General features: G+C 47.1%; 1 protein-coding gene across 2 annotated transcripts; it reads right to left on the bottom strand.

The window, feature by feature from the left end:
* Positions 1-106: 106 nt before the first annotated feature.
* Positions 107-12097, bottom strand: ddx23 (DEAD (Asp-Glu-Ala-Asp) box polypeptide 23). 2 transcript variants are annotated; one of them, XM_086159919.1, is made up of 17 exons: positions 12008-12097; positions 11003-11160; positions 10776-10925; positions 10381-10471; positions 9331-9396; positions 9101-9239; positions 8884-9017; positions 6557-6669; positions 6332-6475; positions 6037-6262; positions 5351-5496; positions 5085-5262; positions 3075-3317; positions 2841-2992; positions 2642-2750; positions 710-884; positions 107-628 (listed from the first exon to the last, which is right to left on the bottom strand). In XM_086159919.1, exons 2-17 carry the CDS (start codon positions 11158-11160, stop codon positions 405-407), a joined length of 2448 nt encoding a protein of 815 aa, XP_086016045.1. In that variant the 5' UTR covers positions 12008-12097; the 3' UTR covers positions 107-404. The 2 variants fall into 2 exon arrangements, with proteins under 2 accessions (XP_086016045.1, XP_086016046.1); XM_086159920.1 differs by having other exon boundaries at positions 10782-10925; positions 12008-12089.
* Between the last annotated feature and the right edge of the window lie 374 nt (positions 12098-12471).

A 12471-nucleotide genomic window follows, 5' to 3' on the forward strand; every position in this document is an offset into this window, starting at 1 on the left:
AGGCCTGTATTCACCTTCACACAGAGGGTTTAGGTTTAGAACGAGGAGGCGCTTAAAGCCCTCGCTTTCGGAGCTGGGTCTCTGAGAAAACAAACAAACAAACAAACACATCCAAGTTGATTTTTATCAAATCTGATCATTCACAGGTATCAATTTGTACAGGTCACAACATGGGTGGCTTTGGGAAGGTGCTGCTCAGTCCGAGCCCACGTCCACACACCTTCGCCGGGCCTCCGCTGCGTCTCCGTCGCGGTTTTCTCTGGCGGGCGACGCCAGCGGGGAGGCTGGGAAATAGCCACAACTCCAAAAGGTAACACAAACAAGAGGATGCGGATAAAAACACTTGCACGTGTAGAAAAAAAAAAAGTCCGGTTCGGAAGGGAGGGGGGACGGGAGGGCGGCGCTCAGGCAAAGATGGTCTCCTCTCGCCTCTTCTTGGTCAGGATGGTTCCGGGTTTGTGCTGAGCGTCGGGGTGGTTGGCCAGCTCCGGAGGACAGGTGGACACCGGGCTCTCCAGGATGGCCTGCTTCAAGTCGTAGAACACCGCCGAGTCCTCTTTGGTGAGGAAGGTCATGGCCACGCCGCTCTTGCCGGCGCGACCCGTTCGGCCGATACGATGGATGTAATCTGCGGGGAGAAGGAGCGGTTTGTTACGAGGGCCGGGAAAAACACGAGTTGTAAACGCTGCGGAAACAACACACGCGTTACCTTCGATGTTCTTGGCCATGTCGTAATTGATGACCATGGAAACGTCCTGGATGTCGATACCACGACCGGCCACGTCTGTGGCCACCAGGATGTCCTTGGCTCCCGCCTTCAGGTTGGAGAGGGCAAACTCTCTCTGCTCCTGACCTTTGCCGCCGTGCAGCGTGCAAGCATTGTACTGCGAGGAGAGACATCACAAGGGGGGGGTAAGGTCATGTTGTAAGTCACGGCTGGTCTAAAAGTCAGGGATTATTAAAAATAATTTGAGAGTATTTAATTTGAAATGTATTTTTATTGTGTGTTCAAATATTTTTGTCGCCGTTCGTAAGCGACTGCTCGCGCCAGTAAAAGGTGACTTTTTTTTTTGCTGCCGGTGGAGAAGGGTTTTTTTTTTTTTTTTCATAAATAAAAGGACCAAAATATATATTGAGTATTTTACTTAAAAGTAACGGTCAACCCAACATCTTTTTTTTTTTGCTGCATGCAGAAATGGAATGCTGTTTTCTCTGCAGTTGTTCACTGATTTAACAAAATGCAACACATTTTGTTTTGCATATTATAAAGGCCAAAAAAAACAAACATTATATGCCGTGTTAATTTATTTTAAATTTCAAGAAAGTTGCGTGGCTCCCGGTGTTTCCTTCACTGCGGGGAAACGTTTCCAAAAGGCTCTTTGACTGCTAAAGGTTGCCGACCCCTGGGCTGGCTAAAAATAAGACAATGTATTTCCAAAGTGTTCCTTGACTCGTCATGACCGGTAAACTCAAAGCTGACAATTCATTCATTCGTTCTCGACACCATTCACCCTCTCATTCGCTTTATGGATGAAACCACTCACTCATAAGTCAGACAAACAGCCAATCACTCTCATCCGTACATCATAGAGACGTCAAAACCTTCACATTTCATCCACCAGTGTTTCCCGACACAGTGTGGCGGGAGAGATCAGCAGGTGTGCCCCCCTTCACCTGATTGGTCCAAAAATGTATTTATTCAATGCGAATAATATTTCTGACAAGTCTTACGGGCCCATTCGCATCCTGTTTATTTTTGTCATTGCTATTGTCACTATTTATGTTCCTATCCGTGTTGTTGTCTGCTGTCTATTTATCTGTGGATGTCTTTTGCTATCCTCTAATTGTTTATTTATATTCATAATTATTGACATTATAACTGTTACACTGCTGATAAAAGAATTTCCCCTATGGGGATCTATGAAGTTTATCTTATCTCCTTGGGGCTTCTGCAGTGACAAGGAGGAGAATAAAATGCTCTTCCACTAGATGGCAACAGGTATGAACCCGTATCTACCTGCTGCTGCTCAAACAGCAGAGTCATCGAGTGAGACAGCAGCAGCGGAAAAAAACAAAACAACAGAACATCGTGACCCAGATGAAGGCCCAAGTATGAGTAATGGCGAGAAGAAAGTTTTAAAAAAAAAAAGGGAGCTCAAGACAATACAATGAAAGTTAGATATGCGTTTCTTCAGTTCCTGCAAGCTTATCAGCTTTGTGTTCAACCAAACGGGGCCAGATTTCCCACTGAATGAGAAAATTGAGACTAGTTTCATTCTTTTTCATTAAAAACGGTTCTGACATGTATTTGGTGGTGCGATAGGGGATTTTTTTTCTAATGTAAAATATGCGCCGTTGCTCAAAAAAGGTTGGGAAACACTGATGTAGACATACAACCATTCATTCTCTCGGTCACTTGTCATAGGAATACAAGAATTTAACCTTCTCCTGTCATTTGCACGTCATGTGGAGACGTACGACCACTCACTCCGTCCTTCACGTCTTACAGAGACACACAAGGACAACCGTTCACCTTCTCGTCTGGACATCTGAGGGTCTCCAATGAACTTCCTGCTTGCATGGACTTCACTCATTCCCCTTCCGTATTCTTAAAAACCAGATCGTGAGACCCGCTACCTACCCCCATCTTCTCCAGGGACTTGGCCAGCACGTCGCAGCCCTTCTTCTGGTTGACGAAGATGATGATGGGAGGCTCGAAGCCGCTCGCCAAGACCTCCAGCAGCTTCTTCCTGCAAGGGGCGAAACAGAACAACGGCCTCGCCTTCAGTGCCCGACGGGCCTCCGACAGGAACGCGGGAGGTTCTCGGCGACGGCCTCACCTCTTCTCGCCCTCCGACATCAGCAGGACCTTCTGCTCGACCCTCTCGTGAGGTTTACCCGCAGAGCCGATGTACACCACGGCGGGGCGTCTCAGGTAGCTCCTGGCGAGGCGCTCCACCGCCGGAGGCATGGTGGCCGTGAACATGACCGTCTGCGGGATTCGGAGGGGAGAGATTTAGCCGGTTAGCGCTCGCTCCCGCTCACGGATCCGTGTCCGCCGCGGAGAAACATACCTGTCTGTATTTGTGTTTCCCGGATTCGAAGTTCATGGTCATCTTCTCGGGGTCCTCGGCCTCGTCGGTGTCCGGTTTCTGGTTGGTCACCGGGATGTACTCCAGGATCTTCTGCACGTCGGGCTCGAAGCCCATGTCGATCATGCGGTCGGCCTCATCCAGGACCACGTAGGTGCAGCGGCCCAGGACCAGGTAGCGGTTCTCCAGCACGTCGATCAGACGTCCGGGGGTGGCGATCACAATCTGTCAGAGGGTGAGGCACATTTGTTGTCTCGTGTTGCAGAGCGGCGACGCCGGCGGGAGAAGAGCAGCCTGGAGACGCGGCTTGTTGGCAAAAACAAAAAAAAAACGTGCTGAAATGAAGCCCGTCCGAATCCCCGGGCTGGTGTGACAAACACACAGCTGCTCAGAGCTTCTCGCAGACAACGGCGCTACTCGCTTTCCTCGCAACTAGCGGACAATTGAGACTCAGACGTCGGACGACACGCCGTCTGGCCTCTCAAGATGTTAAGTATCATCTTCGTTCAATGTTAAACGCCGCTTCCGTAATCCCGTACAGAATTCTCCATCCATGTGCGGCCATGTAGTTGATGGCTAACAGCCTTTTTTCGCGTCTTTCCCAGAATCTACATAGTAACCAGCTTGTTGTTACTCTCTGAAACAGCACACTGGCCTCTAGTGGATGTACGGCTACACAACGGCAACATAGGGCGTGTATGTGAAGTAAAGCATGGCCTTGATTTACGGGTTAAATTTGTTACGTAACTCAATTTATTTGTACATAAAATGACATTTTTCGACTGAAATGAACTGAAATGCTGTTAATCCAGCACCACCAGTTTAATTACACGTTTTTAAATAAGATGAGCTTTATGAATAATGGCAAAATAGTAAGAATGTAAAGAAATAAACCTGGTTTGATTGAGTGTATTCATCTTAAGGATTGGATGAAGGTTGTTTGGAATTTTTCATTTGTTGCGCTATCCTAGCTCACTGGCTACTCATTTAATGCTACGACGTGTTGCTAAATGTTAACGTGCACACTTTGCTGCACTTCATGCTAAATTTCATCTATGGACTGAGTGAAGCCGCTCCTCCTCCAGTAAATTTCTCCTGCCTTCTCACAGACGATGCTCTCCATCGCCGACAACAACTTCACCTCTTCACGGACGAGTCCGCAACACACACACGTGTGTTGCGGACTCGTGTTTTTCTCTGGGCTGGCTAGCGGCGGGTGGCGCGTCCCACTGTCTTTGAACGCCACTTCACTGACAGCAGCGGCGGCGGCGCTGGTGTCTAACGCTCATCCCGCTCGCTCCATCTCGATTCGTATCGCAAAAAAAAAAAAAAAATTTCGGATTGTCGTAAGTCAAGGTTCTCCTGCACTGGGAATATTTCATCTGCATATATTTGCCAATATCTCCACTTTTGAAGAGAGGACGGCTGGATTGTGACACTCCTTCTCTTCTTAGATCGTTATCTGGACTGTTAGTCAGATTATTATCGGTCAAGCCACCCATACATCTGAAGACTTTGAAAAGATTTGGAAAAGACTCGTGGAAAACGACAACTGGATTCTTTCGGCCATTTTTTCCCCATCATGCACTGTTTTCCCCGGGTATCAGCAGAGTCTCTGCTATTTCACTCCATTGCTGTTCCGTCTCCGCTTGGCGGTGACACATCGGAGAGTTGGCGTCGCCATCTGCTCCTCTTTCAGGACGCTCCAGACAGGTCGGGACCTCCTTCGCCGTTCCCGTTCATCCAGACCGCAAAGAAATACCGTCTCTGCCGCCAATAACGCTCTGGCGATTGCTTCCGGTTTTACTGGAGCTCGTCCGTTGGTTTACGTCAACGTGAACGATATTGTCACGAGCTCCAAGACTAGGAAAAGGCTGATCTACGGCTGTGAGATTACCGTCTTCCTTCCGATTTTCAGTTTTAGGTCTAGTTAAGACTGCGAGACTGGTAAGGCGTAAGCCCGGAATACGAAAGTAGAAAAGCATGTTTGACCTCGCAGCCCATCCTGAGACGGAAGCCCTGGTCCTCGCGGGAGATTCCTCCGATCACGGCCACCGTGCGGATGCCCAGCGGTTTGCCAAACTTGATGGTTTCCTCTTCGATCTGCTGCGCCAACTCGCGGGTCGGGGCCAGGATGACGGCGTAGGGACCCTGGTCCGAGTCCTCGATCCTGCGCCGAGGGTCAAAGCCGGGAGAGCGTGAGGCGGTTTCAATGCAAAGAGCTCAATTTGGGATTATTTGGCGCTGGATTACGTTACCTGTCTATTTTGGGCAGCGTCGTGATCCAGACCAGCAGCGGGATCAGGAAGGCGGCCGTCTTACCGCTACCGGTCTCGGCCACGCCGATGATGTCGCGGTTCTGGAGGCCGATAGGAATGGCCTGCCTCTGGATGGGAGTCGGATCCTGTGGTGGGGCAACAAAGCGTAAAAATGATCAGGAAATAATTCATCCATTCATGTAAATTCATATTTTTGGCTCTTACAAGATATGACATTGGTGTTTCTTTCCTAGCGGAGTTAACAATGCATGTGAAAAAAAAAAAAAAATTACAATTTTGACACTTGTTTGGACTTCAGAACCATGTCTAAATATGATTCTTTTTTTTTTTAAACTGTTGAATGTATTTAAAATCAACTTTAAAAATAGCCCAAAATAATGTCTCAATGTGTGACAAAATTATCTGGAAATTAAAACATGTTTTTATCTATTTATTTATACGTCTTTATTTTTTTTTTTTACAAATTTAAACAAAATTTGATTTGTATTTTTTTTTTTGTTAAAAATGCATTTGTAACGCTGTAGTTATCAACCATGTGTTTATTTGAACCTTCTATTTTGGACCTCAAGTGTATAATCTAACCCCGCTATCGTGGGAAACGTGCTGAATACTTGCATTTTTATTTCAAAATATAAAACCGCACTTTGCCTCCTTCGTGAGCTGACCTTATAGCCGCATTTGTCGATGACCTCCAGGATGTGTGCGGGCAGCTGGTACTCCTTCCAGTTCCGGATGGGGTTGGGGATCTTCCCTCCCTTCGTGGTGATGCTGTAGTCCTCCCGGAAGATTCTCCAGTCTCTGTCCGTCATCTCGTCCAGCTTCTTCTGCGACCAGTGTCTGTCGTCCCAGCGCTGTTTTGCTTCCTTCTTGCGCATCTTCTTCAGCCTTGTCCTGAGGGGACGGGCGGAGAGGGTGAGGTCGCGGCGGAGAGACGGTTGGCGGCGGGACGGAAACACTCACTCCTCCTGCTCTTTCTCTTCCAGTGTGCGTCGCTTCTCCATCAGGTCGCCGTAGAAACGTGACTGTTCTCTCTTCTGCTGCTTCAGGTCAATGCCGGCGATGAAGCCTCGCCCGTACAGCTGCACCTGATGCTTCTCCTTGTAGCTGCGGCACAAACCGGGAGGGAATGTATATTTTTGCCCGCAAACGCCGAAGGACGCGGGGACGAGTTTCGTCGCGACTCACATCGGGTTGTAGTCGACGGACGTGTCTTCGGAAGCGTCCCACTCAAAAACAAACTTCCTGTCGTTGAGATGACGCGTCCTACGGCGCTTCTTGATCCCGCCAAGGTAACGCTCCTGTAAGGATTTTATAATCGGTCACGTTAATGGTCAGAGCTGACGATTTAACACCAAAAAAATGCTCCAAGAGGACAGATGATCTATTTTACATGTACCACAAAACATGTATTCTTACATGCATGATGATTCGAGCAAAAAAATAGGCTCTTCTTCAGATGCTTTCTGGAGATATGTGTTTAATATATTATTGTGGTGCCATTTTTAAAGAGAAGAGAATGATCATGTGATTAATTCCCTCTTCTTTTTCTTTCAAAAGCCTCTTACTGGAAATATGTCCTTTTTATTGGAGGGGGAGAATCAGTCGCATGATCACTCTCTTCGCTATAAAAATGGTGCCACAATAACATATTTGTTAACACATATCTCCGGTAAACATCTAAGGAAGAGCCTATTTATACGTCATGCATGCAAGAATAAGCATTTTGTGTTGAATCTTAAATCAATCATCTTTCCTTTTGGAGCATTTTTTGGCGTGCAGATTTTTTAAAAACCCTACTAAGTCGAACTTTTTTTGATCCAGCACCCATCACTAACTGGGCAGTGGATGTGCGTGTGTTTTTCCTTTTTAACTCTCAGCGCTACCTGACCATAAACAGCTGTATGAAACACTTGGAAGTAAGGATAGTGACCACCTGAGAGCTTTGAGTGACACATACAGCCAGGACGGGTCAATGATGAACGTGTGACGACCATTTCCCGGCCTGTCTTCTCTCCTAAAAGCTACAGTTGTGGGCAGTATGGCTACCAGTGCTGCCCAAGCAGAAGGAATTTTGTACTTTTAAACACAGAACAATCGATGTGAATACGGATTATTTGTGCTCTTGATCGTTTCAGTAATTTCCAGACTATTAAGCGCACCTGAATATAAGCTGCGACGGCTAGCTGATCGCTAACTTCGTCCTCCTCTTGGCACTAAAACCATTAAAAGTCGTCTTCTTCAGTGGTGGAATTGAACAGTCTCCGAATTACGAGGCTAAATGTTCAGGCGGTGTGAAAAGCCGCAGTGTTCAAAAAGCGTGGGAAAAAAGGAGCGGCTTTTCGTGTGGAATTTACAGTCGTGCTTTCAATGTTGTCATTGCTTCACCTCAGTATTGATTCTGTTTTAAGAGGGGCAGTGTGGCGCGGGGGCTTCGTACCATTTGTCAAAACCACTTGAAATCCAGCTGAAAACCTCCTGTTATGGAGGATTCTCATTCAGAATTTTTGCTTAACCTTCGTCTGCCACCATGTTAATTACCGTCATTTCCGGACTCTAAGCCGCTACTTTTTTCCCCACGCTTTGAACACTGCGGCTTAAACAACGATGCGGCTAATATATGGATTTTTTGGGGGGGGACTATTGGCCTCACGCCACCAAAACATTTAGCCTCCTCACATCAGACCAATGAAATAACAGTGAAATTCGGAGGCCATTCAATTCTGACTACGAAGAAGACAACTTTAACGGAGTTAGTGCGCAGGAGGACGACGAAGTTTGCGATTAGCTGGAACGAGCGGGAATAGAAAATGGATGAATTGTGTTATTTATTACTAATCTTTTTCATTGGCTGCGTTACAGGCACTGCTCAGAAAATTATTAGTGTTTGTGGATGTTACCGGTATCTCAACGTGGACACGTGTGCGGCCTATATATGTACAAATATGTTTATTCAGTTATTTTGAGCCAGTGCAGCTTATATTCAGGTGCGCTCGGTGGTCCAGAATTTACGGTGAATGAAATGTCACATTGGACCGATGAAATTACTGTTCAATTCTGACACTGAAAGAGACGCCGCAGGGGTTTAGGATGATCGTCCTTCCTGGTTCGATCCCCAGTTCCTCCTCGCCTGCTAAAGAGTAGCTGAGCAAGACACTGAACCCCTAACTGCTCCCCTGGCGCCGATCCTTAGCTGCCGTCTGCTCAGGATGGGTTAAATGTCAAATTTCCCCAATCTGTTCTGTGTGTGACTGTATGTGACAATAAAAGCCTATCTTCTTTCTTCTGTTTTATTCTGTTTCAAAACTTAATTTTAGAGTTGTTCATTAAAAAGGTTACTCTGTGTGTTAGGACGTTTGCTTCTGGTTTATAATGCCGGATAAACAGAGCCGATCTGGTAAGTGTTGCATGAGAACCGACACATATGGTCTATTGGTCATTTGGCAGCCGATGAGGGAAAGGTCTGTGATCGAGCGTGGGAGGAGACCCTGTGTGATCCTCCAGAAATACTCCACCTTGATGGCCTGGAGCTCTTTCCCTTTATCTTTCTCCTCTCTCAGCTTCTGGCGGCCGTCGTCCTCCTCGGTCCCGTTGCTCTCGCGCTCCATGCGCTCCCTTCGCTCCCGCCTCTCCCTCTCCTGGGGGTCCTCTGTGACACACAGCCTCGGTTGGGACACAAAATTCCACGCCGCGCCGCCGTCATCCGTCCAGCCCAACGCCGCAGATACACACCCATCATTTTTCGTCCCAAGTCCTGGAAGACGCGTCTTTTCTTCCTCTCCTCGTCTATCATCTTCCTCCTCTCCTCGGTCTGCTGCTCCCGCCGCTTGATGGCTTCTGCCTCCCGCTCTGCCTTCGACAAGAACTTGGGCTGAAGAGAGGGAGTTCAGGGAGAATCGATATGAATATGATCGTGTGTCTGCTAAGGGGAAAAGCGCCAAGTACACCCGGACATTTTTCACCTTTGCCTCGGCTTCCTCTTCGGCTTTCTTTTTGGCGAGAAGCTCCTCAAGGGACAGCGGCTGGACCTGAGCAGACGCAGGACGTAATTAGAAAGGAAAACCCGAGACACGCTCACAGCCAGAACCATCCATCCATCTTCCCGCGCTTATCCGGAGAGTGGGGTCACCGGTGCAGGAGCCGGAGCGGAGAGGCCCAGACCTCCCTTCCCTCCAGCTCTTCTGGGGAGACCCCGAGGCGTTCCCAGGCCAGCCTAGTGACCAAGTCTCTCCGGTATGTCCTGGGTCGGCCCCGTGGCCTCCTCCCAGATGGACATACCGGGAATACCTTCCCCTGGAGAGGTCCTGACCACATGCCCGAGCCACCTCACCTGACTCTCTATGATGGAGGAGCGGCGGCTCTACTCCGTGCTCCTCCCGGATGACTGAACTTCTCCCTCTATCTCTTTGGGAGAGTCCGGCCACCCTGCGGAGGAAACTCATTTCACCCGCTTGTATCCGCGATGTCGTTCTTTCGGTCACTACCCACAGCTCGAGACCACGGGTGAGGATGGGAACATAGATCGGCCGGTAAATTGAGAGCTTCGCCTTCTGGTTCAGCTCCCTCTTCACCACGACAGACCAGTACAAAGTCCGACCGCTGCACTGATCCATTGAACAAAACCCCGAGATACTTGAACTCCAGGATCTCTTGCCCGACCCGGCGTGGGTGCTCAACCCGGTTGAGCACGATGGTCTCAGATTTGGAGGTGCTTATCCTCGTCCCGGCTGCCAAGCGGTCCGATGAGAGCTGGAGATCACGGCCTGATGAAGCCAACAGACCCACATCATCTGCAAAAAGCAGAGACTAGATCATGCGGCCACCAAACCGGATCCCCTCGACGCCCCGGCTGCACCGAGAAATTTTGTTATGAACAGAATGGGTGAAAAAGGGCAACCCTGGCCGAGTCCAACTCTCACCGGAAACAGGTCCAACTTCCAACCGGCGACCAACCTCTCAAACACCAGTCATACAAGGTTATAGCAAGAATGACTCAAAAAACACATTCACACCTTCTCCTTCTTTTTCTCATCTTCTTCCTCTTCTGTCTTTATGTCCTTATCCCTCTTTAACTTGGAATCCCTTGACTTGGGGGAGGCACTTCTATTGTAAATAAAGAAAGAAAGAAAGAAAGAAATGAATACATAAAAACATAAGACATGACCAAGGACCAGCAAATGTCTGTATCTCAGGGAGCAGGAGACAAAGCTTCATGTGTCGTTCAAATTAGTTTCAATTATTTACGGCGTTTGGGTTCCTTTTTGAAAGCGAATTTCTTGTTTCATCAGCGAAGTGATATGCATACTTAAGTGCAAATTGTCTAAAAGGAAATCTAGATTTACTTAAAAGAAATAAACTTGCGATTTCGTATCATGCTACACAGCTGGTCATTCAATCGCTCGGTTACCTTGACCTCTTGCCGCGATCCTTATCGCGCCGATGCCCATCTCGGTCCTTCCGGCCCCTGTCTCTGTCCTTGTCTCGGTCGCGTTCCTTGTCTCTGTCCTTGTCTCGGTCGCGTTCCTTGTCTCTGTCCTTGTCTTTCGTGCGACGGTCTCTACAGTCGCAAACAAAGGTTACAAGTTGATTTCAAGCACATACAGGATCAGGGTCCACCGTGTAGATTTGATTTACCTGTCGAGGGATTTGGAGCGGTTACGATCACGGGATCTGTGCCGTTTCCGGGAAGGTGAGACTTTGCGATCTCTCTCTCGTGAGCGGCTGCGTTTCCTGTCCCGGTCTTTGGTCCCTGAAGATTCTGTATCCTTCTTGTCTGAGGAATCAGCAGCCATCTGAGAACAGGGGTGTGACGTGCAGATGAGTAATTTAAAGCAAACCCACTTCTTAAGTACATTTTTCTGAGCAGAGTTAATGAAAAATCGTCTGCTTTTCTAAGAGTTGGATTCAAAATTCACACTTCTAACTTTGTGTGACAGGGCAAATAGACCCATGTAAAGCTTGTACATTTTCTGTTTGCACCACCACATTGATTCTTTTTGAAGAATAATTGTCCTGTAAAACTTGAGAATATAAGAGTGAATTCGTAGGGATGTTTATGAGGGAGTTAATTTATGCATGTCCTAAAGAAACAGACGATTTCGGTACTTTAACTAACAGTCATGACTTTATCTGGACTCATACTAGTATTATTTCATGACGTTATTTGCAAATGTTATGCTATGTCATAGAGTTTATTCCTACGTTTCACATTTTATCAAAGGCAATTGATATTATTCAATCAAGTTATAAGGATTATACACTTTTTTGACTGGAACACTGGCTGAGGTACGCTGTGTCCATTTCAGCTTACCATGTAATCTCCTTTGTGTTATATTTAGCGCAATAACAACAACCGTATCGTTCATCTAAATGTACCAGCATTATCAGTGTCAAAGTACACATTCAATTGCTTCCAAACTTGATTTCATTTTAAACGAGATAGAAAGTAACGTTTGATGTGCGTCTGCCGAGTGGAAAAGTGTAAACCCCCCTTGCATCCGCGTTAGCTAGCATCTTAGCTAACCAGCTAATTGGCGTTTGACGATGCGCACGGAAATGAATAACTAAAACTTTCGCTACTTTCGCGAAACAACCATGAATTCCACCGACGAATTTCCTTATTTGACGTTTAAAGTTTACCTTAGTCGTTGGACAACACTCTTGCGATTTATATACGCTTTAGAGAGACTCCATGTCGCTCCGCGCAGATTGACCCTAAAACGACTTGTGGGAGTTGTAGTCCTCAAAGCTTCCAACAGTGTGGACTAAGAACATTGAAAAACTACATTTCCCAGCAAACATAGAGATAATTTTTAAGGACCCGGTTGTTTAGCACACGGCCACTAAGGTGCCTGTTGAAAAATCAAATACTAATTTAAATCTATTCTTGGACGCGTGGTGGCGCCCGTGTAGAAATAATGAAAATAACGGCGTTTTTGATCAATTATCGTATAAACCAACACATTTAACGAGTAAATAAATACTGCACTTCCATGAACGATATATTAAACACGTCAGACGACACTTGAGAGCCGCAACTGCAGTGTCTTTTGCATCTTAGGTGAAATAATCAGATACTAATTTATTGGGCCCCCAGCAACAGA

The sequence above is a fragment of the Fistularia commersonii genome, chromosome 14 (assembly GCF_037954325.1).
Source record: "Fistularia commersonii isolate RoL2024-O1a breed Wild chromosome 14, RoL_Fcom_v1.0, whole genome shotgun sequence".
Classification (NCBI taxonomy): domain Eukaryota; kingdom Metazoa; phylum Chordata; class Actinopteri; order Syngnathiformes; family Fistulariidae; genus Fistularia; species Fistularia commersonii.

What these genes read in the sequence shown, in the direction of transcription:
- ddx23 (XM_086159919.1), bottom strand. Translation starts at nt 11,160, where the DNA reads ATGGCTGCTGATTCCTCAGACAAGAAGGATACAGAATCTTCAGGGACC. An exon ending in AAGAGGAAGCCGAGGCAAAG is followed by an intron (nt 9,240 to 9,330) that starts GTGAAAAATGTC and finishes CCCTCTCTTCAG; the next exon opens with CCCAAGTTCTTGTCGAAGGC. An exon ending in GTCTCAGGATGGGCTGCGAG is followed by an intron (nt 3,318 to 5,084) that starts GTCAAACATGCT and finishes ACCCTCTGACAG; the next exon opens with ATTGTGATCGCCACCCCCGG.